The sequence below is a fragment of the Podarcis pityusensis genome, assembly GCF_964106645.2.
Source record: "Podarcis pityusensis genome assembly, chromosome: 1".
NCBI lineage: Eukaryota > Metazoa > Chordata > Lepidosauria > Squamata > Lacertidae > Podarcis > Podarcis pityusensis.
In genome coordinates this window covers 84648009-84667523 of record NC_138028.1, presented here as the reverse complement: position 1 = coordinate 84667523, position 19515 = coordinate 84648009, and the positions used below count along the sequence as shown (strand labels likewise).

Genomic DNA, 19515 nt, shown 5'->3' with positions numbered 1-19515 from the left:
GCTCTCCCTTACCTGACAGGGGTGCGGGGGCTGCTGTTGAGACGGCGGGGAGATCGCAGCTTGGGCTGGAAGGAAAAGCCTTCCTTGATGCTCTCCAACACTGATGGGGCTACGTAGGTGAATCCCTGCAGAAGGAAACAGCTGGTCAACGCAGCTACGATCCGGGCCACTACTGCAACCTCAGGATTTGGTTTAACTCAGAAGCAGCAGCAGCAACCCTGCAGCCCCTTCGCTAGGGAAAGGCAAACACTGCTGCATGTCCCTTACCAAGAAGGCCTGGTTGGCGCTCTCGCTGAGGAAGCCATCATCAGGACTATCCACGGGGGTCTGCCGGGTGAAGCGGGTGTCAAACTGGCTGACATCGTCTTCGGATTGCTGCGGGTGGGAAAGGGAGGAAGAGGTATCAGTATACAGTGGTACCTTGGTTCTCAAACGGCTTAGGTGTTGAACAAATTGGCTGCCGAACGCTGCAAACCCAGAAGTAAGTGTTCCGGTTTGCAAACGTTTTTTGGAAGCCAAATGTCCGACGCGGCTTCTGATTGAGTGCAGGAAGCTCCTGCAGCCAATCAGAAGCAGGGCCTTGGTTTTTCAAATGGTTTTGGGAGTCAAACGGACTCCCGGAAGGGATTAAGTTCGAGAACTATGGTACCACTGTACAGAGAGCAAGAGGACTAGCAGGAGTTCCAGGGAGAGACCACACCGCCCTCCTCTGGGCTGATTAGGCAGAGCAAATTGGTACAGGAAGAATGGAATGCAGAGGTACTATATAGCCCACCTACAACAGCTCAGGGGACCATCTTGAAGTCAAGATCACTCAAGGTGGATTAATTATCCATTTAGCCATCCTGTTTTTCTTACACTCTGCATCTTTGATCTCTGCCATCAATTCCATGCATGGTTATGAGGAAACAGAGTTGTCACCCATTTTATCAACTACCTATGCGAACTAGCTATTTTGACCAGGTAACAAAGAACATGTGGTGGTTCTGGTAAACCTTTCCCCAAACCTGGCATCCTCCAGATATTTTGGCTACAATTCCCATTGTTGCTGACCCTTGGGCCATGCTGGCTAGGGCTTACAGTCCAAAACAACACAGCACCTTATCAGAGTTACCGTGCAGAGGGGGGGGAGATATAGAGCACATGGGTTTAACAGGAATCGTGGCTTTTAGCCAGCCAAAGGAAAGGGTGTGTGGTGCAGAATGCAATTACTGTTTCAGTTTCATAAGCCAGAACTCTTTAAGCTACAATGCAGGATTAAAGTGTTGAGAACCGAGAAGGCCATGGGCTGAAATATGGGCTAGGTGAGAAGAAAGGAGTGGGGTCCTACCAGTGATGGCCGGAAGGGTGGGTCAACTCTCCTAGCCAGCAAGTCATCCCAGTTAATGTGTCGGAAAAACGGGTGTCTCTGAAAGGCAAGGCAGGGAAGTTATTGCTACCTAGAACTATTGGAAGTTCCTGAAACAAAAAAGCCCTCAAAATCCTAAAATTTGAGGCTGCTCTCATAATGCCTGCAAGACGGCAGACTCATCTACAACCAGGTGGAAAAATTGCACTCCATAGATTTATAGTTATGGCGTCAGGAAAACTCCCCCCACCCCCACCCCTGCTTCCTTGTCTATCAAGCACAAAAGCCAGAGAAGCAGTATGGCTACAGTGCTCATAGACACCACAGTGGCTACCCATTACTCGGACACCAAACAAAAAACTGACTTCCTCTTGTAAAATTCCCATTTGTGGTCATTTCAACTTGGCAACAAATGTAGGCCTTTTCAAGTACAGAATTGGGGCCCAATCTGCATGTTTCAAAAAATGAATTAGAGGTACAGCCTTCTAAAGATGGTGCCACTTCAGAATGTGAATACTGGCTCAGGGATTGGAGTGTTTCCTGCAAGAACAAAGTTTTCCTATCTATAGAAGTTAGCATGTCAAGGAGAAGATTCTTGGTGCCACAGTCCATGGGGGGATGTACTGCATGCTTTTTTCCTGAATGTAGAGCTCAGTCCTGATTGACTTCAAATTAAATGGGTGACTTGAACAGCAGAACACCATATACGGCTATGGATGAAAATCAGTGGTCACAAAATTATTGAGAAATGGTGGTGAAAAGGCTAAGCACAGACCACAAAAATCACATTATGTGCGCCAGATTTCCCTCCCCTTAACATGGTACTGCTTACACAAATGGTATAGAATGTAACATGGGTTTTCCCAACAAGTTTTTTCCAACAATCTTCTCAGCTACTAAAATTGGCATACAGGTGAATCACCAGGTATCAGTAGTGCAGAATTTTATGAGCTGAGAAGAAGAAAAACCCTTGGGAGGGGATAAAAGGAGAAGAGGACAGGAGCCTGGAAAGGACTTCAGGTTGCTTCTATCTGGCCTATTCTATCCAAAGAACTCAGGACAGATGCACTTAAGAAATGAAAGTACCTCACTGAAATCCTATACCATGAAAAGCTGACTTCTGCAACCTAGATGGTTTCGTTTAAGCACATTTGCAGAAATATACTCTGCTTTAATTCATTATTGGAAGAGGCAAAGAACTATGCAAGTTGCTGAAGATTTGGAAATGCTGCCCAGAGCACAGAATCCTCCCTGCTCCACTCCAGAAATTTCACCAGGCAGTGCTTACATATTTTAAAAGGATAGAAACTTGCCTTTAATATATTCTTATAAGTATAGATTCTCAGGATTCTGAATTCTTTGCTCAATTCCTGCCGCAGTAGGCCTGGAAATGGGCTACACTTTTGTTTGAGTTCACTAACACCATCTCCATCCAGAGCACAGCCTGCCACTGTCCCCTCGTCCAATTTACCTGTACGTCTGCAGCATCGCCTGGCCCGCCCCCGATCCTCTGGCTGGCATGCCTTTTGAGGAACTGGGAAAAGAGAGAGAATGCATGGAAGAAATATTGCTCAGGTAAGCTCAAAGGGCAGAAGCAGACTCTTGAAGCAGATGGGACTCACAAGCATAGCACTTCCACAGTAACCTCCATTTTATTCTACTCAGGACTCTAGAATGCAGGATGAGGTTTGAGTCCACTATTATCAGAACGCTTTTCACATGAACAGGAGTCTACACATCACCTCCCCCCGCCACACACACTATGGCAGCCTTCCCCCATCTGGCACCTCCAGATCTTATGGACTAGAGTTTCCATAACAGCAAACAATTGGCCATGCTGCCATGTCATCACCACCATCCATGGAGGCACAAGCTTCCACCTGCTTCCCTCCCCAACACTAGCCAGTACCAGGCAAATGGCCTGCCCCTCCTTACTGCCTCTCGGGGCAATGGAGCACTCGGTGTGAGAGGTGCTGCTGCCCTCCACCCACTACATCCCCATCCATTTCAGCTTGTATGCTCTGCAGCATCAGCTTCTGCACCAAGTACTTCCTGAAGCTGAGAGATAGAGGACAGGCCATACTGGAGAGACAGCTGGCCTCTCCACCATGACCGGTGATACAGGAAGGGAAGAGGTGGTCACACAGCAGCCAGAGGCAAGAGAAAGGAATGGCAAGCCACCTCCTCCCGCTTCACCATTTCCAAGCTTAGGAGGAAGATGACCGTCTGCATGGTGGTATGCAAACTATGCACGCACACTCACACACACAAACTTCCCAGTTCTAGCAGCTCTGGGAAGAAGGAAATGGTAGGTCATGTACTGAAAGGTACTGGGCAGTTCTAGTTGATGTCAGCATTGTAGGGGGTTGGACTGGGTGACCCTCAGGATCCCTTCCAACTATACAGATCTACGATTCTGCTCTGGAGAGCCCTTCTGAGCTTGTAACCAAGAAGGGGACAATCACTGGGCTGGTGCTGAACCTCAGGGGTTCCTACCTCCAAAGCTGAGTGTCACATTTAATAGAGACACTCTCCCCTCCCCATCTCTCTCAACAACCACAAGTGGTTTGGCTGCCAAAGTATGCTGGCCCTGCCTACCCTTACATACCCATACCCATAGGTAATGCATTTATTAAAACATATAAGCAGCATTTGCAAGATGCCCGGGGGAGGAAGGTGTGATAGCAACCTAAGCAACAAGACAGTCAAAATGCAATCTGCAGGACCCAGTTCAATGACAGGTGGGCTGGTACCTTCTTGATCAGGTCACGGGCATCGGGGGTCAAGTAGGGTGGAAGCGCCAACTTCCCTTTCAGGATCTTGTCCATGGTCTTTTTGCGGTTTTCGGCTGTAAATGGCGGCTGCAAGGCAGGGACACAGAGGGTTTAGCAGAGGAGGAGGAAGAATCTGCTTGGCAGCTCAAGCAAGTGCAGGTGGCCAGGGTGGGGAGAAGGGAAAGGCTAAGGGTGCAGCATGGAAACCAACAGCAAAACATCGGCGCAAACCCTTTCAGAATAGAAGATGGAGACAATGAAGTTGTGCTAGGCCCCGGGACAGAGACACGAAGACACACAGACAAGGAAGCAGCAGCAGTCCCCCCACACCCCTTCAAATGCCTTACTAGACAGTACTAGTAGTGAGATGTTGCCATTCCCCCCCCCAAAAAAAACCTGTTCATTTGGTTGCTTAGTATCTAAGACCACTGCCAGCTGAGCCAGATGCAAGGCTATCTGCAACCCGACCTATCATTAACCACCGATCTACAATTCCTCCCTCCCTCAGTCATGTGCATGGGCCTCCCTTCTGTTGACACCCTGTGCCCTGTTGCTTCTAACCCCGCCTTCAAACACAGCATGAGCGAGACTTGCCGATCCAGTGAGCATGTCATACATCAGAGCACCCAGGCTCCACCAATCCACTGCTCGGTTGTGGCCGCTGCGCAGCAATATCTCTGGGGCCCTGGAAGGCAAGTGGGGGGCGGGGGCAGAGGGAGAAATAATATTGTGATGGTAGTCACCCACATATATTTCCCACCCAAACTGAACCGGAAGAAAGCCTGTGCTGATTTCTCAAAAACGCCCAGGAGTCCAAGTCACCTACATGTATTCTATGGTGCCACAAAAGGTGTGGGTGACAGCGCCGTCGTGGATGGACTCCTTACAGAGGCCAAAGTCCGTCAGCTTAATGTGCCCTGCAGAAGAGGAAACCAGGAAAGTGAGTTCCTGTTACTGCCTTGGCAGTAACTTCGAGATTAGGTTATTTTAATGTGCCCCCTGTGGGGATGCCCTTGAGAATAACTTGGAAACTTCAAGTGGTCTAAAATGCAGTTGCTGGAAACCACAGAAGGGAAGAGTTCTTTTGTTCTTGAAACTTGTGGTGGTTGGGACTCCGATAGAGAACAGGGATGGGGCTCTGTATTCAAAGGGTGAGGAGTGGATAATAAATTAGCATTATGAGTAATAAATAAACTGAGGGAAAGGAGCATACTGAAACCAAGGTACACCCCCCCCTGCACACACACTCCTTTTGCACACTGGGAATACTGCTGCCTACCCTGGCTGTTTAGCATGATGTTCTCAGGCTTGAGATCCCGGTAGATGATGCCACTAGAGTGCAGGTGACCAAGGGCCAGAGTGATCTCACTCAGATAGAAACTGGAAGAAGAGGGGAAAGCACTCAGTCAGCAGCAGGAACACAAGCCGCCCAAACAGTTCAGAATGGGCTTGCCATGTCAATATTTGAGGAACGACCATTCACGGGTCCCAACAACAGGCAGTGCAAACCGCTAACAGAAAGCCTGGTGTCCATCAAAAGAGGAGGGCAATCCACAAAATTCAGTCCATCTGTGGGACTAAAGGACCCAAATGCCAAGAAAGCAGCTGGATGGGAAGTTGCATCTTCCGGTACAGCCAGGAATACCTGTTTGGTGCAGGTAAGTCAAGGTTCCTTTTGGCTAGGGAAAGTGGAAAGAATGTGATGATTTCTGGAATTTTAATGAGCAGGGGCAAGGCAGCCAATATTTACTCTTCATTAAAGACCTACAAGTTCCCAAGAATCCTTTCTGAACGTCACTGAGTCGTTTGCTCCAACGCTCCTCAAGAGCATGGTTGAGCAATCCAGTATTTTATGCTGGTGTTTATTGCATTACCTCATGCCCACCCACTTCCAGCAACAGTTAAAGCTCTGGAAGCCCCACAGAAGAATCATTAGAGTTGAGAACAGCTACATGCATTTATAGGGCACTCCTTCCTGTCAGGCCGGAGGGAGGAGCAGCAACATGCCGCTGCACACAAATACAATGGCCCTCTTTCATTGGACAACAATGGGGAGAGCTGCCTTATTTGAGAATGCTCGATCTGCTCCTCTTCCCTGGTTGGCAAGTGCTTTTGAATTTCTGTCGCATCTGCATTTATCCCACTGTGCATTTATCTCACCGTGTGCACTATGGATTTTTAAAACAGCAAGCTTGTTTGATGTTACAGTGCACGCAGGAGATAAACCAATGCCATGGCTGCAGGAGGAGTCATTTTAAGTGAATTTTTGCAGTTGTACCATGCAAAATTTTCCATGGGTTCATCTTATGATGCAGCTGTATGTTCAATGGCCTGCAATGATGTGGGCAAGACCAGTCACAAGGGGTGTTAGCTCAAAATCACTGCCCTGGCTAGCTGACAATTTTGTGTTGTCTGATGCGCTGGACTCTTCCCAAAGGGCTGCCAGTCCTTGAATACGGTAGCTGCTCATGGGATAAATCCCCAAAGAAACAGCTCTGAGACCGAAGCTGTAATTTTTAATAGGTACTCAAGTCAGATTAGGTGTGCTCTAAAAAAATCCACATAGTAACACAAGTCACTGTGGATGTTCAACTGACAGTGGTGCTTAAAAAGACCAATACAATCTATTTTAGAATAAATTGTTATAGGTGAAGGCAACAAAAACTCATATGAGGGAAAGGACACTGATTAAAGCAGCACTGCTAAACATACAACAGTAAACTATGCTCAGCAGACTGGGATTTATTTCCAAGTAAACACACAGGGGATTGAGTCAGCAATGGAACAAAGGCAAGGCAGGCTGCACCCTATGATGTTTGTCCTGAGAAGATAAACAACAAAATCTCTCTTTTTTTCATGGATCAAGTAAAACCAGATGGTCCAACCTACTACTCGTATGGCAGATTAGTTTAGTAATGTCATCCAGATAGTTCAAAAAAGAGAGCCACATTAGAAGACAAGGTTTTTGTTTTCCTTTAAAGAAACCACACCAGGGTCATTTTCCTATATTTATCCTGCATTGTTCAGTGAGCACAAAGCTACTGAATTGTCACCGTTAAGGATCTGGGCCAATTTTCCATCCCATGTTCAAACAATAGATTAGGTTAGGATTTTCAAACAGTCTTGGCTTTGTTTTGTTTTGAAAGGCATATCCATAAAACCCATTCATTCAAACCCTGCCTACAGAACTGCCGCAAGTGATACAGAGCAGAGATGGGCCACCTAGGCCCCTCCAGGTGTTGTTGGGCTACAACTCCCACAATCCCTGACCATGTGGGTGGCCACAGATTTCCTACCCCTAACATAAGAGATTATATGGCCAGTGTACGAAGCAGGAGAGATCTCCTGCAGCTATCTCCAGTCCTCCAGACTACCCCCATTCAGTCTAGAGTGGTGCTTGCACTGACCAGGCTGTGTCCTCCAGGAAGATGCCTTCTCGCTCCAGCTGCATGAAAAGCTCCCCACCTAGAAAACACAGGAGGAAGAGAAACCATCAGCCCACACCCCAAAATCCACCTGGAGTTGAAGGGGTTGGCTCCCAGGGAGTTGCACCAAGCCACTGGGACAGTCCCCTTTCCACTGACGGAGGCTGATCTTTGTTTCCATACCACTGAGACATTCCAGGATGAGGTAGAGTTTACCACCAGTTTGGAAGGCATAGATGAGGTCCACAATGAAGGGGTGCTTGATGGCCTCCAAGATATTTCTCTCTGCCCTTGTGTGGGCTGTGTCCTTGGCATTACAGGCAATCTTGGCCTGCAGGAGACACCGAGAGAAAATGAAGGTCCCCGCTACGGGATGAAACAGCACACATACCTTCTACTGCAAAGAGACAGACAGCTTACCTTCTTTAGGACTTTCATGGCAAATATTTTCCCAGCATTTGTGCCCTGCACCTTCCGTACCTGGAATACCTACAGTGGGCACAGAAGCAATAAGCAAGATGAGCGGCCCATGGCAGACTGAAGAGAGGAGCCTCATGAGGTCCCACCCATTTTCTAGCTTTGCCAGGTATCATTGGCTCTCAGACTCCCCCGTCCAGTCTCTGCAACCTTCCATCTCCTGTGTGCTCAACATTTTATAAGAGAATGGCACAGGGAACAAGCAAGACTCATTGCACAGCATGCTGGCAAAAATCCAGAATGGATCAGGTATATCACAGCCCTCAGTACATAGCCCTGGGTACTCTGCACACTCCTGTTTCAGAGTAAGCATCTAACGATGCCACTGCCAATGACTCACAGCATTGCGCCTTCTTCCCCAGGGGCTGCTACAGAACTCAAGGGGCAAAGGGCAGAGCAGCTTTTCCCAACCTGGTGCCCTCCAGATATGTTTCGCACGATAATTTTGCATCATTGCAGACTACTGGCCATATTGACTGAGGATGCTGGGCATTGTAGGCCAAACATCTCGAGAGCACCAGGCTGGAGAAGGCTGGGCTAGAGGGAGGGCGATCCTGTCTAGGACTCAAGAAACCACATATCTGGAAACTAAACAAGAGAGGCCCCAATCCTGTCAACTACACAACTGGAAGCCCACCTTGCAGCATGAGGGTTGCTTCAACATGATGCAACTCCATGATGCAACGATGCGTGTGTACATTTCTATGAACTGTGCAACCATGCAGGAAGTTCTTTGGGGAAGGGATGACAGAAGCACCTGTTTTTTGTCGTACATCTCCTTGAGATGACTGCGTCAAAGGCCCTTAATAAAGTACAGTCGTACCTTGTTTGTCGAATGGAATCCATTCCGGAAGCCCATTCAACTTCCAAAAACGTTTGACAACCAAGGCGCAGCTTCCGATTGGTTGCAGGAGCTTCCTGCACTCAACTGGAAGCCACGGAAGCTGCACTGGATATTCAGGTTCCAAAGAACGTTCGCAAACTGGAACACTCACTTCCAGGTTTGCGGCGTTTGGGAGCCAAAACATTCAACTAGCAAGGCATTTGGGATCCAAGGTATGACTGTAATGATGGTGATAATGAATAATAATGGGAAATAGATAGATAGATACACAGCCTGCATGTCTGATTCAGCTCCCATCTGACTGCCCAGGGTCAGTCCCCAGTCATAGTCAGATACCACACAGTCGATGAAACTATAGGATAAGGAGAAGTGGGCATGTTATGGTTTCCCAGTCTATTTGCCTTAGCAGATTCAAGGAAAACAAAAGAAAGTCTTAATCAACATGGCATGGTCTTAAAAATAACCTGTATTTTAACTGGTCAACTTTGGCATAAGTCAAACGCTCCCTGCCTCCTACATGTCTCTCTTCCTGTTTCATCCATCTCACTTCCTCCATAAGCCTGAAATTACCTAAGAACCAGATAAACACGAAAAATGATGATCACAAATAAAACTGAGCAGAGTACACAACAAAAAATTAGGAGTCAAATTGCAGGAAAGTACTTACCTTGGGTAAACATAAATTTTAAAGAGGTGTTTAAAGATCACTACTGCCTCCACCTCACAAATTACCCAAGGGAGAGCAACCTAGAGGATAGCTCAGCAAATGGTCATTTGCTGGTGATGGAAGGACAAGCAGGGGCTTTATGGAAAATTGTAAAGATTGGCTTCTACCTCCAGTGAGAGGCCACCTGCCAGGTATCCTGGTCTCCAGTTGTTTAGGGTTTAAAAGTCAGCATGGAAACTTTGAATTTGGTTGGTAGCCAATTGGGAGCCAGTGCAGATATTTAAACAGTGGTAGAAAGCTTTACATCCTACTAAGCAGCCTAGCAGCTCTTATATAATATTTGTGAATCTTAGGTTGTTTTTACTCTCACTTTCACACTTATTTTTAATATTTGTTTTGAGTTGACTTTTTTTTAAAAAAGAACAACTAATTAATAGCAACAAAACAGATTGGCCTTTTTTTGGGTTTTTGTTGCTATTAATTAGTTGTTGTTCTTTTTCAACAACAGGGGACAGGGATATGTACATTCCGAAGTGTAACTACCCTACTTTCCCCACCCTCCCAATGCACACCACCCCAAAGCACTGCTCACCTTGCCATAGCCACCCTTGCCCAAAACACGTAGCAATTCGAAGCAGTGGGGCCCAATGCGCTCTGGGCCATTGTTGACAATACTCTCAGAGATTTCAATTTCCTCATAATGACCTGGCACCAATCTGTGGAAGGGAAAGAAGGACAAGGGAAATAAAGGAGCAGCAGAGAAGGTCCTTCAAAGTGAAGTCTGACAGTTAAATATATAAAAAGAGTGAAGAGAACCACTGAAACCACAAATTGTCATATGTATATGTGTTGTATAAAGGTATAGGCAGGGACTCCAAGATAAGTTAACTTAAGAAAGTTCACAGAAAGCTAATTTCCCATTTCCTCCTTCCCCCTGCAAAGCCTCCCTGAACCATGTGGAATGGAGCATTATTGTAGAGAGGCAGGACCAGGAAATTTACCTTCTGTGAAGTTCCTTAAATTACGTTACCTTAGAACACAAGGAAAGAGTGTTTAGAAATGAAAGAAAACCATTACTCCTCTGGCAATCTGACAGTCTAGATCAGGGGCAGGCCAACTGGATCCTTACCTCCTCCACCCACCGCAGGCCAACTCTGACAGGTGAAGAGACTGTGCATTCAAAGAGCTATAAATGCTGATCAGGGGTTACAACAAGCCTCTTTGAAGACAGTTTTCCTCTGCTAAATGGCAGAAGAAAAATGTCTTTTTGCAGATGTGGTTTGAATCCAAATCATGCTTGCAAACAGGAAACTTTAATGAGGCTAGCTCTCGGCACCAAACAGCTGGTGAGGAACTCTCTAGCCCAGGTGATCCCAGTGAGACTTACTTGCAGAGAGCGCCATTTGCCAAAGGACAACCCGAAGGGCACTTTTGGCTCCTGATTTGCTCCTTTGCAGCTGTATATTTACCTGCCCCACACCTGATGTCACAAATGACATCAGGTGTGAAGCAGGTAGTCATGGTTTGGGGTAAATGGCCTCAAAAGCAAAATCAGGACCCTTGCTGAAGTCTAACTAGAGAATTGACTTTCCTGACAGGTGGGAGAGGAACAGCTTTTTCACACTGTGTGAGAACACATTAGTCACATTCTGACTAATCTACACAGCAACTGCTGCTTGCTCACTGGAACGGAACAGAACAAAAGTTGAAAACTAAGGCAAACAGAGTAGATAAGGGTTCTCTGATAGCAAAAGGTACTGAAGGGTATGGATACACTGGTCCACACTTTCCTGAAGTCTTGTTACTGTAGCTACAGGCACAAGACTAAGTTCACATACTCAAGATCTCATAAAATTCCTAGATTGTCAGCACTGAACCCACTGCCAAAGAAATATAAGCTATCTCTGATGGCTAAATGGAAGCTCTGTATCCTGTTAAATGTCCGACACTGCTACCATCACCTCCATGCCCTGCTTTGTGAATGCCCTGAAGCATCTGATCTAGCTGGCTGTTTTTTGGAAAAAATATATGCTCAGCTACACAGGCCTTAGTCTCCAATTCAGCAAGGCAATTATATTACCTCCAACATATTCCCTATGAGAGTGGTAAACAGTGGATTGCATTGACAGTGGAAATCGAGTGGTGGTAGTTTTAATAAATTTTGCATGTAGCATCCTGGTTAGCTTTACTTCTCCCATCCTATCCCTTTGTTGCCACCCTTCCATCAAAAGGCTGACTGTAAGCTCCTTAGGGCAGGGCCTGTAATTTGACTTACACATTCCTTTGAAGTGCCGTCATGTAACAATGACAGCACCATATAACAAAATGACAACATGCCTTTGGGCTTAGGGGAGCCTCTAAGTACTAGATGCCAAGACCATATGACTAGCTGGGACTACAGATGGGCCCCCAGTGACTCACCACGGCAATTCTTGCCAGTCTGCCTATATCTCAGACAAGAAACCTAGTCCAGACAAGCCTGAGAGGCAAGAGGGACAGGGTAAGCTGGTTGTGGTCAAAGAAGCACAGCAAAATCCTCCCAGGGATGCAATGCAGGACTTTGTATTATACTCACTCAGAGCCTGTGTGGCGAAGATCTGGGTCCACCTCCTGAAAAGAGGGGGGGAGAGATGGAGAGACAAAGCAGAGGTCAATCAGTACCAGAGAAAATGGAGTGTCCCAGCCCGTGTGGGAGACGTATTAGGCACTAAGGCTGCAAATATGCTCCACTGAAGCTCAGAGGGGCTGCCTTCTCAGTAGACATGCACAGGACCGCACTGATGGGCTGCGATCCTGTACCAACATGCCTTGAAGGAACCCCCTTGAGCTCCGTGGGGTTTACTTCCGAGTAAGGATCTATATTATTGCGCTCTTACTTACTGCCTTAACTTGCTTCTTCCCTCCCTCCTTTCCACTCCCCAGCCTGCCTTCCTGCCTTCCTTGCTAGGCCCACCCCCTTTTCCCTTCTATCAGTCTCTAACCCGCCTCACCAAGGCCCCCAGTTCAGGCTCCTCCCCGTCGCTCCCCTCCTCCGTTTCCAGGTCGATGTCGAAGACGCCGGCCATAGCAGGGGATCCCCGATTACCCCCGCGGCCTTCCAGGCCCCGCCTCCCTGAGTGTCGTCATCTCCCCAGCGACGCGGGTGTTATCGTCGTCATGGGACCGAGGCTTCCGCCCTTTCTGCGGGAGCGTATCATAGAGAGGCGGGAGAAGAGTGGCCGCACTGGCACCTCACTCCCGGTTTCCTGTTTTAAGGGTGCGGGGAAGTGGTCGTCTCCATTTTACACCGTGAATAAAGAGGGAGAAGTGCAACACCTTCCTGCACGCGCACCCCTTTCTACACACACACAGTCGTTTGTGGTGTGTTGGCAGAAGGGGCTTAACCCTTCCGTTTGTCGCTCCAATTGTAGCGACAAACGGAATTGTAGCGACATACAGTAGTCTGTTTTAACCCCACTAAGCATCTCGGGTTGCATAGGCAACGCGGGAAGCAGCGTTATACTGAGAAGACCATTGGGTCCAACTAGCTCAGTATTCTGCACACCGACTGGCAGCGCCTCTCCATGGTTTTGCGGTTTTTAAAAATAATTTATATACCGCGCTATACCTGGGGGGGTCTTAGGGCAGTTCACAGAATAAAATCAAAATATAAAACCACAAAATACACAATAAATATAAAAACAACAGACCACCCCTGGGGTGTGTCCCAGCCCTACTGGAGATGTTGGAGATTGAACTTGAGACCTGGAGGCAAAACAGATGCCCTGCCACTGATAATACAAATAAATTATTATTTATACCCCACCCATCTGGCTTGGTTTTAAAGCCACCCCAGACGTCTTGCCTGCTGGGGGAAACCTCAACATGATAGTGAATTAACATTTTTCTCTCATTCAGAATGTTACAGCTTCCAATCTAGAATAATAAACTTGACCACAACCAGCTTATCCTGCCCTTCTTGCTTCTCAGGCTTGTATTTAGTAAGGCATATATGCTCCTTAAGGGACGCAGGTGGCGCTGTGGCCTAAACCACAGAGCCTAGGGCTTGCCGATCAGAAGATTGGTGGTTTGAATCCCAGCGATGGGGTGAGCTCCCATTGTTCGCTCCCTGCTCCTGCCAACCTAGCAGTTTGAAAGCACGTCAAAGTTCAAGTAGTTAAATAGGTACCGCTCTGGTGGGAAGGTTAATGGTGTTTCCGTGTGCTACTCTGGTTCGCCAGAAGCGGCTTAGTCATGCTGGCCACATGACCTGGAAGCTGTCTGTGGACAAACATCAGCTCCCTCAGCCAGTAAAGCGAGATGAGCGCCTCAACCCCAGAGTCATCCATGACTGGACCTAACGGTCAGGGGGTACCTTTACCTTTACTATATGCTCCTTAAGGTCAGGACAACTTGCGGTATCTTTGCTCTCCATCCTCATCTAGATTTGGCCCTGAAAGTCCAAGAAGTGTGGGTGCATGGAGGGTAAGTTTAAGTCAGCACATGTGTCACTGCACAACCTGACTAGATAAAGTCGCTCAGATTCGGGAAGAGGTAGACGCCACCGTGGGAGCAGGGCCGGGGCGGGGGAGTGCTAGAGTCCTGTCTAGTCAAATTGTGTGGGATCAATTCCAATCTGTTACCTCCGAGGATGTGGACAGGCTGCTTGGACAAGTGAAACCAACCACCTGTCTCCTTGATCCTTGCCCATCCTGGCTTATAAAAGCTAGCCGGGAAGGGCTGGGCGATGGGCTTCGTGGGGTGGTGAATGCTTCCCTCCGTGAGGGAGCCTTCCCAGACCCGCTGAAAGAGGCGGTTATTAAACCGCTTCTTAAAAAACCATCTTTAGATGCGGCCACGATGGCCAACTATCGCCCAGTCTCAAATCTTCCATTCCTGGGCAAGGTGATTGAGCGAGTGGTTGCTGAACAACTCCAGGCACGCCTGGAAGAAGCGGACCATTTGGATCCCTTCCAATCGGGATTCAGGCCTCATCACGGGACTGAAACTGCCTTGGTCGCACTGGTTGATGATCTCCGGCGGGCTAGGGACAAAGGTGAGAGCTGTTTCCTAGTTCTGCTGGATCTCTCAGCGGCGTTTGATACCATCGACCATAACATCCTTCTGGACCGTCTTGAGGGGCTGGGAGCTGGGGGCACTGTCATACAGTGGTTCCGCTCCTTCCTCCTGGGCCGTGTTCAGAAAGTGGTGGTGGGGGATGAGTGTTCAGACCCTTGGGCTCTCACTTGTGGGGTGCCTCAGGGTTCTGTCCTCTCCCCCATGCTTTTTAATATCTATATGAAGCCGCTGGGAGAGATCATCAGGGGGTTTGGACTGGGTGTTCATCAGTATGCAGATGACACCCAGCTCTACCTCTCCTTTAAATCAGAACCAGTGAAGGCGGTGAAGGTCCTGTGTGAGTGTCTGGAGGCGGTTGGAGGATGGATGGCGGCAAACAGATTGAGGTTGAATCCTGACAAGACAGAAGTACTGTTTCTGGGGGACAGGAGGCGGGCAGGTGTGGGGGATTCCCTGGTCCTGAATGGGGTAACCGTGCCCCTGAAGGACCAGGTGCGCAGCCTGGGAGTCATTTTGGACTCACAGCTGTCCATGGAGGCACAGGTTAAATCCGTGTCCAGGGCAGCTGTGTACCAGCTCCATCTGGTACGTAGGTTGAGACCCTATCTGCCCGCGGACTGCCTCGCCAGAGTGGTGCATGCTCTGGTTATCTCCCGCTTGGACTACTGCAATGCGCTCTACGTGGGGCTACCTTTGAAGGTGACCCGGAAACTACAACTAATCCAGAATGCAGCAGCCAGACTGGTGACTGGGAACAGCCGCCGAGACCATATAACACCGGTCTTGAAAGACCTACATTGGCTCCCAGTACGTTTCCGAGCACAATTCAAAGTGTTGGTGCTGACCTTTAAAGCCCTAAACGGCCTCGGTCCAGTATACCTGAAGGAGCGTCTCCACCTCCATCGTTCTACCCGGACACTGAGGTCCAGCACCGAGAGCCTTCTGGCGGTTCCCTCACTGCGAGAAGCCAAGTTACAGGGAACCAGGCAGAGGGCCTTCTCGGTAGTGGCGCCCTCCCTGTGGAACGCCCTCCCACCAGATGTCAAAGAGAACAACAACTACCAGACTTTTAGAAGACATCTGAAGGCAGCCCTGTTTAGGGAAGCTTTTAATGTTTGATGTATCATAGTATTTTAATATTCTTTTGGAAGCCGCCCAGAGTGGCTGGGGAAACCCAGCCAGATGGGCGGGGTATAAATAATAAATTATTATTATTATTATTATTAGTGATCAAGAGGTATGTATGTGAAGACATCAGCTTTAGCTTCTGGTTCTCATGCTTTGTGGAGTTTGAGCCAGTTCAAGAGAGCGTTAATTTTGTTGCTAAACCTGCAGGGTTTGTTGTTAGCTGAATCACACCGCAAAGCCACGGTGCCTATAAGGGAATCACAGCTGGTGACAGCTTTCTGCTTTTACTAGAAGTTTATGCTATGTGTGCCATTTGATTTTTTTCTATCTACACAAGTCTTAATTTTTCTGCAAAAATTCCACCTTCTCTTCCATGGAGTGAGGTTGTTCAACAGTGGCCTCTTGTGATAGTTCCAAGTACTGCTATGTTATCCTCTACGTTTACATGGATCAGAAATGAGTCTTGCTGAACCAGAACTCTTCAGTATTTTCAGACCCAGAATCCATCTTTAGGTCAACCAAGAATGCATTTGAGAATCCACTTCTTAATTTTTCTACCATTTATTTGTTTGGGGGTAGTATAGCTGTTGTTACACACCTTAGATCAAGTTGTGACACCATGCTGCCAGTAGGTTAATGTGCTAATAGACCATAGCTATAGCCTGCTTTGGCTAGTGTAGCAAATCTTGCAGCACAAATCACAAGGTATAATGAGGAAATGAAAGATGTTTAACATATCTGCTGACTGTTGTTTATTTGCATAAACACTTGGTAAATCTTAGGTGTGAAGAGCTGTAGCACCAAGAACACAGAAGATATTCAGTCTTTCCATTCCATCTGTCTAGTTTCCACTCACAAGTGTGACACTTTTGCAAAATATATATTTGATTGTCAGAATACTTTTCCTGCATGTACTGGAAACAATTTCAGAATTATGTGAGCATGCCCTCAGGGTTTGTTTGTTTTACATGTTCAACATTTTAGGAGTGGGGGTTTGTTTGTGATGTCCACGAAGTCATTGAACTGGGTAGATGTGTGTGTTTTTAAAAAAAATGTTCAGAAGGATGTACATTTGCATCCAGACCCATCAGTTGTAACATACGACAAGCTGCCTGTACAGAGAACTGGGTCAAGTCCCTAGTCCTTGGAACAACAGTTCACCCAATGTTCCCATGGGGCTTTATCGAGCTAGAAAGATATGTTGTGTACAAAATAATGTTCTGAGCTAAGGGCTAATACAAACAAGAAAATCAAATGATCAAACTTTTATTCGGACAGGTAGGGGTGCATGTTAGAATTTCACCCCGAGACTTTGTGCTTGTCCTAGCCAGCAATAAACTCTTTACAAAGGCAAAGTGGTGCAGTTTAGTGTTCAGGTACCTGTGGCCCTAAAGCAGTCTCCAGCAGTCATAGCTGAGTTCTGCTCAGGCTTTGAAGTGACTCCTTCCTGCTTCTGCTCTTCGGTACAACTCAGGCCTCCGAAACACATTTAGTTCTCGCCATTTCAACAGGCCCCCAACTTTCCTTTCAGCTCTTTGTGCTGGTTCCTTGACCTTTCTTCTCCAACCCTCTGGTTTGCTTTTCTCAATTATAACAGATTCCTGGAGCTTTGCTCCTGACCTGGAGAACTAAATGTTGAAAAGACGACTCATATCACAGGACCAGACTTCTGGAAAGTTCTGTTCTGTAGAAGGCAACATCTCAGAGAGACTCCAAGGTTGAGAGGAGGCCGCCCTCTGCAAGGCCCAACAGATTGCTAGGCTTTGCAGACTGAGCAAGGTAGGCCAAGAGATACTTTTGATATTAATTCATTTGCATCCTGGACCTTATTCCAGACAGTGTTGTAAATAATGTGTGTTAGAGGCAACAAACATTCAGTTTTGAGCAACAATTTTGTGAAGATCTCCATTAACCCTTATTATATCACAACGATAAGACAGAAACAGAATCTTCAACATATTTTACAGGGATAATAACAATTTATAACAGGGAAACTTTATAAATTAGGGTGGGGGCTCAGATTCGTAGTTTTGCTTTCTATGGCAAGGGAGTCACAGAACCCAACTATATTTAAGGAAGTGAGATAATCTCCTCAAAATAATTGGGGGGTCCCCTTATTCTTCCATTCATTCATATTCACCTCTATTTTTCTTGCTCCATCGCTCTCTTTTTCATTTCCCAAGATTTCCTAGGTTTCCTTCCTTCTCTGTTGTTTTTTATTCCTTACTCTCTCTCTGTTAATTCTTACTTTATTCTTCTATCTTTCATGTTCTTTCAGCTACAAAAAGTTCAGGGGAGAACAGTGTACTGGCTGCTTGTTCAGTGGGACAAGAATCTTAAAGTAAACCTTGGTGCTATGTTGAATGCAACTCATAGATTGCCTTGGACCTAATCTTCCACCTTTTTAAAAAAAGTGTGGTTCTGAATCTATCACCACACATCTGGTTGGACATATATTTGCCATTGCCTTTCCCAGTGGCAGCATTTAATCAGCATGCTTATTTTTTTACACAATAATTTAATTTCACAGCACCAAAATGAAAAAGCCCTTTAACACAATTTTTAAAAACAAAAACCAGGGGTCCCCCCTCCCATTAAGCAGCATTTTAGTATTGTTTCTTTCCCACCTCATCTTCTAATTTGCTATTAAACACTTCTAATTTGCTGTCTCCACACACAAGACCATGTCAAGCTCACTAGAATGGGAAGATAGTGAAAATGTATACTGACAAAGAGTGCTGCACTCCTGAAATCTGAAAATTGCAAGTGTACAAAATTGCACATGCAGCTTACAATAGTAGAGCAATGGTTGTGTAGTGTTAGGAGCTACCAGCCTTAGACATACCCAAATACATCTGAGTTCAGTGGAAACTATTGCATCGTAAAGATGCTTAAGACTGCAGACTAGTAAGAGTGCGCTTAACACATTCTTGAGTTGGTTTGTTTTTAGAAAAAGGCAGTAAATTAAATCTCCTAGGATAGAAATCTAGAGCGATCTATTCTTCACTTTTCAAGAACACTTGTGCTGGTATGGGCTTCCTAATTAGACCACTGTGGAGTAGGAGTTAATGGCTTATTTGGGATGTGCTGATGTTAGAGTTAGTAACATGACTAATTCTAAATTAATTTTTTTTAACGTATGTTTGTACCCCCGCCTTTCTTCCATCCCAGAGTTCAAGGTGTAATGTACATGGGGTTCTTGTCTGATCTCCCATCAAAGCAGTGTTAGAAACTGAAATATGAAAGCTAGGAGCTAAATGGCACCTTAAACCTAGGTTATGGGTGCAAAAACGGAATGTCTAGGCGAGCTTTTTTTATAACAAGAATACAAAGCTGAAAATGAACGAACTGCAGTTAAAATATTACATTCATTATTCACATGGTCTAGTCCTTCCTCTGCCCACCCCCCCAAATATTCTTAAGAGGGTCTCTTCTCCAGTCTTCAGAGAGTAGCTGGAAGTAGGGAGGCAGAAAAAGGTCCGCCTTTCCTTCCACTCTGCAGTTTTAATCTGAAATCTTAGGCACAGAACTGCACCCAGAGCTCAGAAACTTTGCACTAATGAAATTCCCTGTTGCAAAATGTGCCTAGAACAATGGGAGTTTCAAACACTGCATCAAAGTACTGACTAGACCCAAACAAACTTTGGGTCTGACAAGGTTTGACAAGGTTTTGTATCATATTCCCTCAGACCATACCTTGGAAGCACATCTACCTTCTGTTACACAACCTTGTTATTTGTCTTTAAAAGATCCTTCACGTAATACTTGCCTTTCTGCAATATGCATTGGCTTTG

General features: G+C 46.5%; 1 protein-coding gene across 2 annotated transcripts; it reads right to left on the bottom strand.

Annotated features, from left to right (window-relative positions):
- Positions 1 to 12678, bottom strand: RPS6KB2 (ribosomal protein S6 kinase B2). 2 transcript variants are annotated; one of them, XM_081003025.1, is made up of 14 exons: positions 12526 to 12678; positions 12111 to 12145; positions 10128 to 10251; positions 7968 to 8036; positions 7731 to 7878; positions 7530 to 7587; positions 5402 to 5502; positions 4949 to 5039; positions 4717 to 4807; positions 4102 to 4209; positions 2820 to 2882; positions 1331 to 1408; positions 268 to 375; positions 1 to 125 (listed from the first exon to the last, which is right to left on the bottom strand). In XM_081003025.1, exons 1-14 carry the CDS (start codon positions 12598 to 12600, stop codon positions 9 to 11), a joined length of 1266 nt encoding a protein of 421 aa, XP_080859151.1. In that variant the 5' UTR covers positions 12601 to 12678; the 3' UTR covers positions 1 to 8. The 2 variants fall into 2 exon arrangements, with proteins under 2 accessions (XP_080859151.1, XP_080859150.1); XM_081003024.1 differs by having other exon boundaries at positions 7764 to 7878; positions 12526 to 12615.
- Between the last annotated feature and the right edge of the window lie 6837 nt (positions 12679 to 19515).

Bases quoted from the DNA above. Each gene is read 5' to 3' on its own strand.
- RPS6KB2 (XM_081003025.1), bottom strand. From the start codon at position 12,600: ATGGCCGGCGTCTTCGACATCGACCTGGAAACGGAGGAGGGGAGCGAC. The intron at 1,409-2,819 runs GTAAATTGGACG...CTTGCCTTTCAG, and splicing joins GCGATGCTGCAGACGTACAG to AGACACCCGTTTTTCCGACA. The intron at 376-1,330 runs GTAGGACCCCAC...TCCCACCCGCAG, and splicing joins CACCCTTCCGGCCATCACTG to CAATCCGAAGACGATGTCAG.